A 13,944-nucleotide genomic window follows, 5' to 3' on the forward strand; every position below is an offset into this window, starting at 1 on the left:
GAGCGGAGAGCCAGGAGTAATTCCTGAGCACCACTGGTATGACCCAAAAATAAACAAACAAACAATGGACCTTCGAAGTGCAAAGCAGATGCTCAACCCTTTGTGCTATCTCTCTGACCCTCTACATCTTAATTTTTTAGTTGATCCATTGTCTCATATTTTTTCTCCTTTTAGCTACATAATCGAAGTGCACCTCGAGATTCCCGTCTGGGCGATGACTATAATATTCCTCATTGGATAAATCATAGGTGGGTGTAATCCTGATTTATAGTGGGTGAAGAATTTCCTTTTTTTCTTTGTATGTATATATAAGTGTGTGTGTCCATATCCCTAAATATATTAGGGGCATTTAGGGATAACTCCTGGCCCTGTAGCTTAGAGGCAGCTCCTGCTGGTGATTTGCTGTGTCAGGGATCAAATTAGGATTGGCTATCTGCAAGATAGGCAACTTATCCCCTTATTTCTTCAGCTCTTTCATGCCATTTTCTCTTCAAGTCATTTATTTATTTATTTATTTATTTATTTATTTATTTATTTATTTATTTATATTTTTTGCTTTTGGATCACACCCGGCAGCGCTCAGGGGTTCCTCCTGGCTCTGTGCTCAGAAATTGCTCCTGCCAGGCTCGGGGAACCATATGGGATGCTAGGATTCGAACCACCATCTATCCTGGATTGGCTGTGTGCAAGGCAAATGCCCTACTGCTGTGCTATTGCTCTGGCCCCTTTTCTTCAAATCTATACCATAGGGGCTGGGAAGGTGGCGCTAGAGGTAAGATGTCTGCCTTGCAAGCGCTAGCGTAGGACGGACCGCGGTTTGATCCCTTGGCGTCCCCCCAAGCCAGAGGCGATTTCTGAGCGCATAGCCAGGAGTAACCCCTGAGCGTCAAACGGGTGTGGCCCAAAAACCAAAACAAACAAACAAACAAACAAATCTATACCATAAAGTCTTCATTTAAAAAATGTGGGCATTGGGGTCAAAGTGATAGCACAGCAGTAGGGCATTTGCCTTGCATGTGGCCAACCCAGGACAGACCTGGGTTTGATTCCCGGCATAGTATATGGTCCCCCGAACCTACCAAGAGTGACTTCTGAGTACAAAGCCAGGAGGAATCCCTGAGTGCCACTGGGTATGACCCAAAAACCACAAATAAGTAAATAAAATGCATCTTTAGAAAAAAAATGTGGACATTAAGGACCATCAATGTAACTCAGTAGTAGAACACTTGCCTAGGATATGTAAGGTCTTGGGTTTTATTCTAGCACTACAAAAAGATGAAAAAGGAAAGAAAGGAAAATTTGGAGACCAAAATTTTTTTGTTGTTTTGGGGCCACACTTGGCTTACTCCTGGCTTTGTGCTCAGGAATTACTCCTGGAGGAAATTGGGCTTCCATATGTGGTGCTGGGGCTCAAAACTGGGTTATCTTATGTGCAAGGTCTCATCTCTTCAGTATTGGAGACCAAAATGCTAACATTTGTTTAAGTCTTCACTATTATACAAAGCAGTAGAAGAAATGAAAGAACTGTTTTCTGAGGAAAAAACTAAAAGCAAATTTTGGGGAGTCTCAAGAGAATACAGAGGATTAGGCATTTTTCTTGCATGCAGCCAACCCTGGTTTGTTCCCTGGCACCACATATGGTCCCTTGAGCATGACTAGGAGTCATCACTGAGCACAGAGTCAGGAGTAAGTCTGAGCACAGGTACTTGTGGCTCCCAAAAATAACATTTAAAAAAGCAAATTTTGGAGGGCCTTTTTCAAGCATATTTCAAACTTTTTTTTTATTTTGGCTTTTTGACTTTTAGGTCACATCCGGCAGTGCTCAGGGGTTACTCCTGGCTCCAGGGCTCAGAAATCGCTGCTGGCAGGCTCAGGGGACCATATGGGATGCAGGGATTTGAACCAACGACCTTCTGCATGAAAGGCAAACGCCTTACCTCCATGCTATCTCTCCGGCCCCATATTTCAAACTCTCAAGACCACAGACAACCAACTTTGTATCTGATCACCTCCATTTGTAGGAAAGTTGCTTTGCCTTTTCTTTGGATTGAGGTGAAACCTTGGCATTCCTGTTGATTCCTACTCAGGAATGTTATCTATAATTCCTCTCCAGTGCCAGGGCCTTGACCTGATCCTCAGTTTTTGAACTACTGCAGTTAATAGTATTTGTACTGGGGCTGGAGAGATAGCAAGGAGGTAAGGCATTTGCCTTTCATGCAGAAGGTCATCAGTTTGAATCCCCATGTCCCATATGGTCCCTGTGCTTGTCAGGAGCAATTTCTGAGCGTGGAGCCAGGAATAACCCCTGAGCACTGCCGGGTGTGACCCAAAAACCAAAAAAAAAAAAAAAAATTTAGTATTTGTACTTCTAGATTTAGTTCAGTTTATCCTTGATTTTTTTTTTTTTTTTTTTTGGTTTTTGGGCCACACCCAGCAGTGCTCAGGGGTTACTCCTGGCTGTCTGCTCAGAAATAGCTCCTGGCAGGCACGGGGGACCATATGGGACACCGGGATTCGAACCAACCACCTTTGGTCCTGGATCGGCTGCTTGCAAGGCAAACACCGCTGTGCTATCTCCCCGGGCCCTTATCCTTGATATTAGGTTTGGCCTGAATCATTTTTGTTGTTTGGGGTGGGGCTGTCCTGCACATGGTTAGTTGCATCCTGGGCCTCCACCCAGTACTTGCCAACAGATGCATCCCCTGTTGTAATAGCTAAAACTGTGCAGACCTTCACTATATCCTCTGATTAACATAAATCCCTTCCACTCCATCTCCTTTTCTTTCTTTCTTTTCTTTTTTTTTTTTTTGGTTTTTGGTTTTTGGGTCACACCTAGCAGTGCTTAGGGTTACTCTTGGCTCTATGCTGTGCTATCTCTCCAGCTCCTCTTTTTCTTTCTTTTTTGTTTTGTTTGTTTTGGGGGGCCATTCCGGGTGGTGCTTAGGGGTTACTCCTGACTCAGGAATCACTCCTGTTGGGCACTGGGACCATATGGGATGCTGGGGGTGGAACCCTGGTTCTGCCATGTGCAAGGCAAACACCCTACCCACTGGACTATCACTTTGTCCCTTAATTCTTTTCTCTTTTTTTCTTTTTGGGCCACACCTGGTGGACTTGAGTTACTTCTGGCTCTGTTCAGAAGTTACTCCTGGCAGGCTTAGGGAACCATATAGGATTCTGGGGATTGAACCCAGGTTGACCATGTGCAAGGCAAATGCTCTGCCCGTTGTGCTTTCACTCCTTTTAGCCCAGTGGTTTTTCTTTTCTTTCTTTTTTTTTTTCTCCTTTTATGCCACATCCAGCATCACTTGAGCCATTCTGGCATGTTGCTTAGGGGCCATTTTAATTTTTTTGTTAAATAATAGAAGCATTTTTTTCTTTTGCTTTTGAATCACACCTGGTAGTGTGACCCAAAGGGCTTATTCCTGGCTCTCCACTCAGGAATTACTCTTGGGGGGTGTGTGTCAAGTAACCATATGAAGTCCTGGGACTTGAACCCAGATTGACTGTGTGCAATGCAAACTTCATACCTGCTACACTATGACTCCAGCCCTAAAAATAGACTTTATGTGAAGTTTCACATGGAACCCCAATATATAAAAATGAACAGAATTAGTGTTCTCTGCTCTTCTATAGCCGGATCTGATGTAGCATCCAGGAACCTCAAGGATGTGGGGTCCAGCATCTGTTACCACTGCTAGACATAGTAATCAGTGATATTTTTTTGGGAGGAGGACCAAATCCTCATGGTAGCCCCCATTCCTCGTGCTGAGCTTGCTAAAAATGAAAGCATTTTACATATGAAGATCTCTTATACTGTTTCTCTTTCATTCTACATAACTGACATCTATATTTCACTTTGACTTTCTGCCTAGCAGTGACTCTTTACCCTTCCTTTTCTTTACCTGTTTTTCCTCTAAGATATAGCCCCAACATGTTTTTTTTTTGTGTGATTTCAGACAGCCTATGGCTTCTTTCTTTCCTGACCTTTTATGATAGTGTTCCCTTCTTTGTGTTGTCTGCATGAAACCTAGCATTCATAGATGGCAGAGTACCACTTGGCTAATGCCTAAAGCTCCACTGACCTTTCTGCTCTTCATTTCTGTTTCCTGGCAACTCTGCTTAAGACCAGCTTGAAAATTTATCACAAAAAATGGATTTTAAATTTGAAGTAGATCTTTATCTTTTATCATCAGACATATTGCCTTCGTAGGATTGTTTATTCATAAATGAAGAAACAGGAGCTGGAGAGATCGCACTGAACTCATGCTTTGAATGCAAAAGATGAAGGTTAACTAAAACAAACTAAGTGAAGAATCAGTTTCATGAGCAAAGAAATGGTCATTTGGCTAGCTGTGTAAGGATGGGGTAGTCGCGTTATAATAATTCTTTGCCATCTATTTTTCTCTAAGGGAGTTCTATAAGATACCCTCTGAATGGTAATCTGTTATGCTTGTATGTGACTATATGTGACTAGTGATGCTCATCTTTGCGTGTTTGGTTTTTGTTTATTTGGGCCAGCCACATTTGACTATGCTTAGGTCTTACTTCTCTGTCTTTGCACTCAGGCATCAGTCTTGGTAGGACTTGGGGACTATCTGTGGTGCCTGGAATTGAACCCACATTGGCCATGTGTAAGGCAGGCACCCTACCCAGTGGGAGTATCACCCTGACTCCAATTGTGTATGTTGTCGTTGCATTTCCAGATAAAGTCACTTTAAGAAAGAGTGATTAGGGGCCGGGCGGTGGCGCTGGAGGTAAGGTGCCTGCCTTGCCTGCGCTAGCCTAGGATGGACTGTGGTTCGATCCCCCAGCGTCCCATATGGTCCCCCAAGCCAGGAGCGACTTCTGAGCGCATAGCCAGGAGTAACCCCTGAGCGTCAAATGGGTGTGGCCCAAAAACCAAAAAAAAAAAAAAAAAGAAAGAGTGATTATTGGTATATTCTTTCCCATAGAGATTCTCCCAACTCCATTTGAATTATGTAATTCCTTTCTTTTACTTTATGGCACATTATCTACCTTGGAGAGAGGCCCATATCTCAACCTGAGACTTATATTCTTGTGGCTTTTTTCCCACTCTGGAGAAGCCTGTATTTTCTCTTGAATATATATGTATCTCTCTTCTCTCACGTTTCTCTAAATTATACTATTTTAATTCCAAAAATAAAAGGAAGAAAGAATTAATTCACAAGATGCCTCTAGAATCTTTGTAATCTTGTGCTACTGTTATTTTTAAACTTTGGTTCAGACAGCCAGGGGTGTGGCTTAGCTGTAGAGCACATGTGCTTTGTATGTGTATGATCCTAAACTTGATCACAGGTTGATTTTGGGGGGTGGAGGGTTACACCCAATGATACTCAGGTGTTGCTCTTGCTCTGTGCTCAGAATTACTCCTGGTGGTATACAGGAGGCCATATGATGGCCAGTACAAAGGTGTGCCACTGGCAAGGCAAAGCCCTCCCTGCCATACTATCGCTCTGGCCCCCAGGCTGATTTTTTTTTTTTTTTGTAACAACAATAAAAGAAAGCACAGAGCAAAGAAAAGTTCTTGGTATGATAAAATATAAAATAGGAAGTTGAGCAGTTCTTCTTTCACTTATTTTACATACCAGTGGATCATTATTTTTCTTTTTTGGGCCTCTGTTTTGGGATTTGTAATCTTCAAATAGACATTCAAATCCTTTTGCTGATGAAAAAATAGTTGCTGTTAATTATACATATTTAATGCCTTCAACTTAAAAATAAAAAAGCTAAAAGTAAGCTGTTGCTCATGCATAGTTGTCTTGAAATTTAAATATTATAATTTCCTTAAGTTTTACTTGAAATGGGAAACTTGAAAATGCTTTGATTTCTCTTTCCAAATTGGCCCTCTGATGTGGTCAGGTGAAGGATGGCGCCACTTGTAGTCTGAATGGTGAGAATGCCTGAGACCTCCCTTTTACCTCTCCCTGTGAGCCTCCTTTGCTTGGGCCGCTCTGATAGGAGCAGGAAGGCCTGAGCTGGGCAGCTATGCTGTTCAAAGTGCTATTGTTGTTGCCCTGTGAGCAGGGCTATGTAAGAACAAGTGACATCCCCATGTTGAAGGCCAGAGACTTTTCTAAACTCATCAAGTCATCTGCATAGATAACCTAATGGCCTCACAGTATTATTGGCTAAGAGTGAACATTGTTCTAACTGTAAATTAATATCTGACATGTAAAACTGGAATTTTGAGGAAATGAGAGGTTGTAACTAAAATCTGTCAGGAGCTCATTAGGAATATCCCAGGACTGGATAGGTAGTGCAAGTTTAAGACACTTAGTTGTGGGGCCAGAGAGATAGCATGGAGGTGGGGCATTTGCCTTCTATGCAGAAGGACGGTGGTTCGAATCCAGCATCCCATATGGTCCCCTTCTGAGCGCAGAGCCAGGAGTAACTCCTGAGCAAAGGTGGGTGTGACCCGCCCAAAAAAAGACACTTAGTTGCCTTGCACATGGCATATGCATTTCCTCACAGTACCAGAAATGATTGAGTGATTCTCTGACCATAGAGCAAAGCGTAATCTCTGAACACTACTGGGTGTGGCCCATACCTCCTCCTCCCTCTTCCCCCAGAAAAGGGAGAAAAAAATAGAACATTACATGTACAGGTGAGACACTCGAGGCCCAGAGAGGGTAAGTTGGGTTTGAAGAAACATGTTCTTGGCAAAGACACAGCTATTGCTTTGACCCATTAAAATGCTGGCTTGAGATTTCCCCTTCCAAAACAGCAATTTCATTTGATTTAGTCTAATAGAAACTCATTCTCCTGACTGGCATTAATTTACGGCTCAGATGTTTTGCTTGCTAATGTCGGGAGAGTCACTCATCTGGTCTTGGGCACTTGTTTTGTTTCTAGATTATGGCTATTGTGAATATTGCTGCAGTGAACATAAGAATGTACAGGGCTTTTCTGCATGGTGGTTTTGAACTTCTAGGATATATTCCTAGTAATGGTATTGCTGAATCATATGAAAGCTCAAATTCTAGTTTCTTTGAGAAATATCTATATTTTCCAAAAAGGCTGGACCAGTCGTCATCCCTACCATCTGCTGTAAATCTTCTGGTGTGTCTTTGTATGTACTTTCCCTTTGTGTCTTGCTGCTTTCACTATTCTATCTCTATGGTTTTTTTCGTTCATTTGTTTGTTTTGTTTTTTTGTTTCTGGGTCACAGGCGGTGCTCAAGGTTATTTCTGGCTCTACATTCAGAAATCACTCCTGGCAGGCACAGGGGACCATATGGGATGCTGGGATTCGAACCAATATTCATCCTGGATCTGCTGTTTGCAAGGCAAAATGCCCTACCGCTGTGCTCTGGTCCATCTATCTATGGTTTTCATCATTGTGACTAGGATGTGCCTTAGAGTGCTTTTATTTGGGTCTCTTTTAGCTGGTACTCTTTGGTCATCCAAAATATGGGTACATGTACTCTTTGGCTCTGGAAATGTCTCAGCAATGTTTGACTGTTGCTTCTTCATAGGGGTTTATTTCCTGGCCCTGTGGATCCCCAGTGATTTTTATGTTGTTCCTGTTGAATTTATCCTGAAGGTCTATTGTCTCTATTGTCTCTTCACTTATTTTGAGGATTTTTGTTTCATCTTCTATTTATTTTTCTATTTATTTATTTATCTATCTATTTATTTATTTACTTATTATTCCTCTTTTTTTTGGGTCACACCCGGCAGCACTCAGGGGTTACTCCTGGCTCTATGCTCAGAAATTACTCCTGGCAGGCTCGGGGGACCATATGGGATGCCGGGATTTGAACCACCTACCTTCTGCATGCAAGGCAAATGCCCTACTTCCATGCTATCTCTCCGGCCCCCATCTTCTATTTATTTATTTTAAGGCTCTTTCCAACTTTTTCTGTTGTGTGGAAGCATTTTGCAGCTCATCTTTCAGCTCACTGATTCTGTCTTCAGTACTTGTTATTCTGCTGGTGAGGCTTTCCAGTGAGTTTTTCATTTTGTTTACTACTTTTTTTCAGTTTTGCTATTTTTTTTTTCTTGGTTTTTAGGTCACACCTAGTGGCATTCAGGGGTTACTCCTGGCTTTGCACTCAGAAATTGCTCCTGGCAGCCTCAAGGGACATATGGGATGCCGGGAATTGAACCACCGTCCATTCTGGGTTGGCCATGTGCAAGGCAAACACCCTAACACTGTGCTATCTCTCTAGCCCTAGTTTTGTTATTTCTATTTGAAGTTTTCTCATTTCTACTCTCATATCCTCTTGATCTTATTGGCTATCCATTCCATGATTTCTCTGAGTTCCTTAAATGTTCTCTAAAGTCCTTATTAGAGAGGCTTTATAGGTGGCTCATACTAGTTGGGTCTTTAGAACTACCATCTTTATTCATTAAGGGTTTTGGTGTTGTGTTGCTTTTCCATAGTGACCTTTGCATTGTGGTGGCGGTTTTTTGTTTTTGTTTTTGATTTTTGTTTTTGTTTTTGGGTCACATCTGGCAGCGCTCAGGGGTTACTCCTGGCTCTAGGCTCAGAAATAGCCCCTGGCTGGCACTGGGGACCATATGGGATGCCGGGATTTGAACCACTGTCCTTTTGCATGCTAAGCAAACGCCTTATCTCCATGCTATCTCTCCGCCCCCCCTTTTTTTTATAATGTGTTGAGAGGTGGGATTCTTTGACTAGAAAAATTGTGCAGCTGAGAGCAATCTTCTTTGAGTTAGTTCTTCTCTGAACTAACCTGTTCAAAACCTTTTGATCTTTTGATTCTAAAAGCTGCTTGCTTCCTGTGGCCACCACCGCCACTGCAGGTCACTGGTCCTTTCTGTCTCATGGCCACACTCTTTATTTTGGGGGTGTGTGGCCACACCCAGTGGTGTTCAGGGGTTACTCCTGGCTATGCGCTCAGATATTGCTCCTGGCTTGGGGAACCATATGGGACACTGGGGGATCGCACCGTGGTCCATCCTAGGTTAGTGCTGGCAAAGCAGATGCCTTATCGCTCTGAGCCACCACTCCAACCCATGGCCACACTTTTTTTTTTTTTGTGGTTTTTGGGTCACACCCGGCAGTGCTCAGGGGTTATTCCTGGTTCCATGCTCAGAAATTGCTCCTGGCAGGCACGGAGGACCATATGGGATGCCGGGATTCGAACCGATGACCTCCTTCATGAAAGGCAAACGCCTTACCTCCATGCTATCTCTCCGGCCCCCCATGCTCACACTTCTTGTCTGGGTACACTAACCTCAGTTCAAAATGGTTCTTTTGATTCCAAAACCTGCCCACAGCCTGCAGACTCTGCCACCACTGTTGACCGGTTCTTTCTGTTTCATGGCTACAGTGCCAGTTGCTCAATCCTCCATGGCTCCAATAACTGTAGCTACAGACCCAGCTCAGCAGCAGCTGCTCATGCTTCTTGTTCATTCTTATACCGAGGTCAAAACTAAGTCTCAAGTTTATTTTTATGCTTAAAACTATTTTAGGGAGGGCCCGGAGAGATAGCACAGCAGCGTTTGCCTTGCAAGCAGCCGATCCAGGACCAAAGGTGGTTGATTCGAATCCTGGTGTCCCATATGGTCCCCTGTGCCTGCCAGAAGCTGTTTCTGAGCAGACAGCCAGGAGTAACCCCTGAGCACCGCTGGGTGTGACCCAAAAAACCAAAAAAAAAACAAAACTATTTTTAGGGGTTAGAGAGATAGCACAGTAGATGGGCATTTGCCTTTCACACAGTCGATTCAGGATGGATGGTGGTTCGAATCCTGGCATCTCACAGGAGCGATTTCTGAGCACAGAACCAGGAATAACCCCCGAACATGGCCAGGTGTGACCCAAAACAAAACAAAAAAGCCAAACTATTTTTAGGAGGTTAAGTTTAGAGGTTTCTCCTGTCTTTTTTTTAGTTTTTTTTTGTATTTGGATCAGCCTGACAGTCCTCAGAGCTTGCTCCTGGCTCTGTGTTTAGGGATCACTCCTAGAGGGGCTCTGGAGACTCTATTGGTGCCAGGGATTCAACCCAGGTCAATTATGTATAAGGCAAGCATCTTACCACTATTACTATCTGTTTGGCTTCTCTGCTCTTATTTTTGTTGTTTGCAGGCTACACCCAGCAGTGCACAGAGCTTATTCCTAACTCTGCACTCAGAAATTGCTCCAGGTGGGGCCGGAGAGATAGCACAGCAGTAAGGTGTTTGCCTTGCATGCAGAAGGACAGTGGTTTGAATCCCGGCATCCCATATGGTTCCCTGTGCCTGTCAGGGGCGATTTCTGAGTGTGGAGCCAGGAGTAACCCCTGAGCGCTGCCGGGTGTAACCCAAAACCAAAAAAAAAAAAAAAAAAAAAGATGTTGCTCCAGGTGATGGTTATGTGAGATGCCAAAAATTGAACCTGGTCAGCTTCTTGCAAAGCCATATATGTGCTATCTCTCCATTTTCTTTTTTCTTTTGTTGGATCTTTGGTCTCCATCCATCAGTGTCCAGGACTTAGTCTTAACTCTTCGCTCAGGGATCACTCCTGGTGGGGTTTAGGGGGCCATATGAAATTCTGAGAATCGAACCCAGGTAGACCATTTTTGCCTTCTATTCTTGAGTGCCTTTTTCCTCACCCTTCCCCTCCTTTCTTCTTCCCTTTTCACCCCCTTTACCTCTTCCTCATCCTCTCCCCTACTTGCTTTGTGTGCAGGGGTCACTCCTGGCAGTGCTTAGGGGACCCTGTGGTGCTGATTATTGATCCAGTGTTGACCACATGCCAAGCCCACCTTTCTGACCTTTTCTCACCTTTCTGGCCCTTTCTCTTTGACTCATCTTTTTTTTCCTTTCCTTAGCTTTTCTCGATTACTGAAAGATTGCTGATTGCTTATCAATCAGTGAATGAATAGGACCACCCTTGAACCTAACATACTAAGTATCAAGGTGTGGATTTATTGCATACTAAAAGGAGGAGATTCAAATCCAGTTAGGAATCAGGGCTTATATGCATGAGATGATTCATGGGGGAAAAAAAAGAATAAGGTATTAAAATTATATTTAGTGGTAATAACAAAGGAAGTTGGAATGGGTGATATCCATGAATCTTGAGTCCAACACATTCATTTACAGGTCTAGGATGTCAACTGTGCTTTAAAATTTAAAGTGGAAGGGGGCCGGAGAGATAGCACAGCAATAGGGTATTTGCCTTGCAAGCAGCCAATCCAGGATGGATGGTGGTTTGAAACCCGGCATCCCATAGAGTCCCTCGGGCCTGTCAGGGTGATTTCTGAGTGCAGAGCCAGGAGTAACATTTGAGTGTGGCCGTGTGTGACCCATCCCAAAATTTTTTTTTAAGCGAAAGGTATTTACTTCTGTTTTATTTCTTGTTTATGTCTTTTATTTCTAACTTAGATAATGTTTATTAATTTTTTTTTTTTTGCAGTTTTTATACATCCAAAAGCCAGCTCTTTTGTAACAGTTTTACACCACGAATAAAACTGGCAGGAAAGAAGGTAGGTTTCACCCACCAGCAAACTCTTCAACAGACTGTCACTCACTAACCTAATTATTTTGATTATTGCTTCCCAAATGATTACAAATAGTTTAAGAAATATATCTCTGATGAGGCTGGAGCAATGGCACAGCAGATTGGCTTGCATTGCACTCAGTCTACCTGAGTGTAATCCCAATCATCCCATATGGTCCCCTGAGCCCACCAGGAGTGATTCCTAAGTGCAGAGCTAGGAGTAATTCCCCAAGCACTGTCAGGTTTGGCCCAAAAACCAAAAAAAAAAAAAAAGAAAAGAAAAGAAAAGAAATATATCTTTGAATGTCATAATTTTTTGGGGGGGGTGGGGGCATATCCAGTGACACTAAGGGATTTGTTGCTCAGGGGCTGCCGGGGACTATGTGGTGTCACCTGACCACTAGTGTATAATGCATGTGCCCTAGTCCTTTGAATTATCACCCAGACCCAGAACCTTATATATATATATATATATATATATATATATATATATATATATATATATATATATATATATATATATATATATATAATGGTTTAGATGTTGTACACAGCTGTGTTCAAGCCTGTGTTTATGCCATTCTCTATACTGAGGGATTACTCATGGCAGGGCTTGGGGGGATTATGTGGTGCCAGCGATTTAAACCCTGGTAGGCTGCATAAGCAAGTGCCTTATTCACTATACTATCTCATTGGTCCAGAGCTTTATATTTTTTAGGTTTAAATAAATGACAAGGTAAGTCCCAGACTTCAGGAAATATTTTTGGTAAAAGTACTACTATTTTATTATGCTATGCCTAGTTTATTCACATACTAAAGCCACTCAGATACAAGTGGGTCAAAGAAGTATAGGAACATGACAGCAATGGGAAAGTGTGATAAAAAGATTACATCTTAGTAGTAGTTAGAGAAAATGCAGATTTAGCACAGTGGTAGGGCATTTGCCTTTCACACAGCTGATCCAGGACGAATAGTGGTTCGAATCCCTGCATCCTGCCAGGAGCGATTTCTTAGTGCAGAGCCAAGAGTAACCCCTGAGCAGTGTCGGGTGTGAACCAAAAACCACCAAAAAAAAAAAAAAAAAAAAAGAAAGAAAAGAAAAAGATTAAAAGATTGGAGATTATTTTTCTACCTATCAAATATATTTAAAAACACATTAGTGGGGGCCCGGAGAGATAGCACAGCGGCATTTGCCTTGCAAGCAGCCGATCCAGGACCAAAGGTGGTTGGTTCGAATCCTGGTGTCCCATATGGTCCCCCGTGCCTGCCAGGAGCTATTTCTGAGCAAACAGCCAGGAGTAACCCCTGAGCACCGCCGAATGTGACCCAAAAACCAAAAAAAAAAAAAAAAAAAAAAAAAAAAAAAAAAAAAAAAAAACACACATTAGTAATTTGGGCTGGGAAGATAGTATGGTGGTTAAGCTTCTTGCCTTTCATCTGGCTTCCTCTGGTTTGTTCTCTGCCATCACATGTTCCCATGAGTACCATGAACACTACTGGATATGGCCCTTAAGTAATATACATAAATAAAATAAAATTCCAAGGAGGCTAGAGTGATAGCATAGTGGGTAGGGCATTTGCCTTGCATGCAGCCAACCTGGGTTTGATCCCCAGCATTCTATATGGTCCTCCAAGTCTTCCAGGAGTGATTCCTGATCATAGAGTCAGGAGTAACCCCTGAACACTGCTGGATGTGCCTCAAAAACAAAAACAATAAAAAAAAGTTTTAAAATAATTTTTATTTAACAAAATTTTTTAAACGAGAAAAAAAAAAAGAGGGGCCAGAGAAATAGCACAGCAGTAGGGCGTTTGCCTTACAAGTGTTAGTCCTTACAACAAGGACCAGTGTTGTTCAAATCCCGGCATCCCAAATGGTCCCCATGCTTGCCAGGAGTGATTTCTGAGCACAGAGCCAGGAGTAACCCTTGAGCAAGGCGAGCTGTGGCCCAAAAATCAAAAAAAGAAAAGAAAGAAATAATGTAAACATTTATGCTATTTGATCAGATTATCCCATTTTTTGGCCATTGTGATCTAAGGAAATAATTGAGAATATTGTCTACAGACTTTTTGTTTGTTTTTTCTTTTTTTCTTTTTATTAAGTATATAGTGAGGTTTTTTTTGGAGGGGGGCTACATCTGGATATGCTCAGGACTTACTATCAGCTCTATTATCGGAGATCACTCCTGGTGGGTATTCAGGGTACCATATTTGATAGAACCCAAATTGGCTGTGCAAAGCCAACCTGCTTTACTATCTCTCTAGTTCTGAAATATATAGTTTACATATATGTATATATTAAATATTAAATAAATATATATTGCTTTACAAAGGAATATGTTCATTAAAAACAATTGAGGTATGATGTTTACAATAGCATCAATGTCTTCATTTTATTATTGCAGAGTACTATGCTAGTACTTCACTAGATCTTATTCTAGTTTTAATTTATAGCAGTAAATGTTTGAGATAAAT

General features: G+C 42.2%; 1 protein-coding gene across 1 annotated transcript in view; it reads left to right on the forward strand.

Annotated features, from left to right (window-relative positions):
• DEPDC5 (DEP domain containing 5, GATOR1 subcomplex subunit) overlaps window positions 1–13,944 on the forward strand; it is a 181,826-nt gene that overhangs the window by 52,550 nt on the left and 115,332 nt on the right. Inside the window, exons 17-18 of the mRNA XM_049788917.1 lie at window positions 175–248; window positions 11,389–11,458. Of these exons, the coding sequence (XP_049644874.1) occupies window positions 175–248; window positions 11,389–11,458 (144 nt within the window). The remainder of the gene's footprint in view (window positions 1–174; window positions 249–11,388; window positions 11,459–13,944) is intronic.

Source organism: Suncus etruscus, chromosome 15 (assembly GCF_024139225.1).
Source record: "Suncus etruscus isolate mSunEtr1 chromosome 15, mSunEtr1.pri.cur, whole genome shotgun sequence".
NCBI classification, from domain to species: domain Eukaryota; kingdom Metazoa; phylum Chordata; class Mammalia; order Eulipotyphla; family Soricidae; genus Suncus; species Suncus etruscus.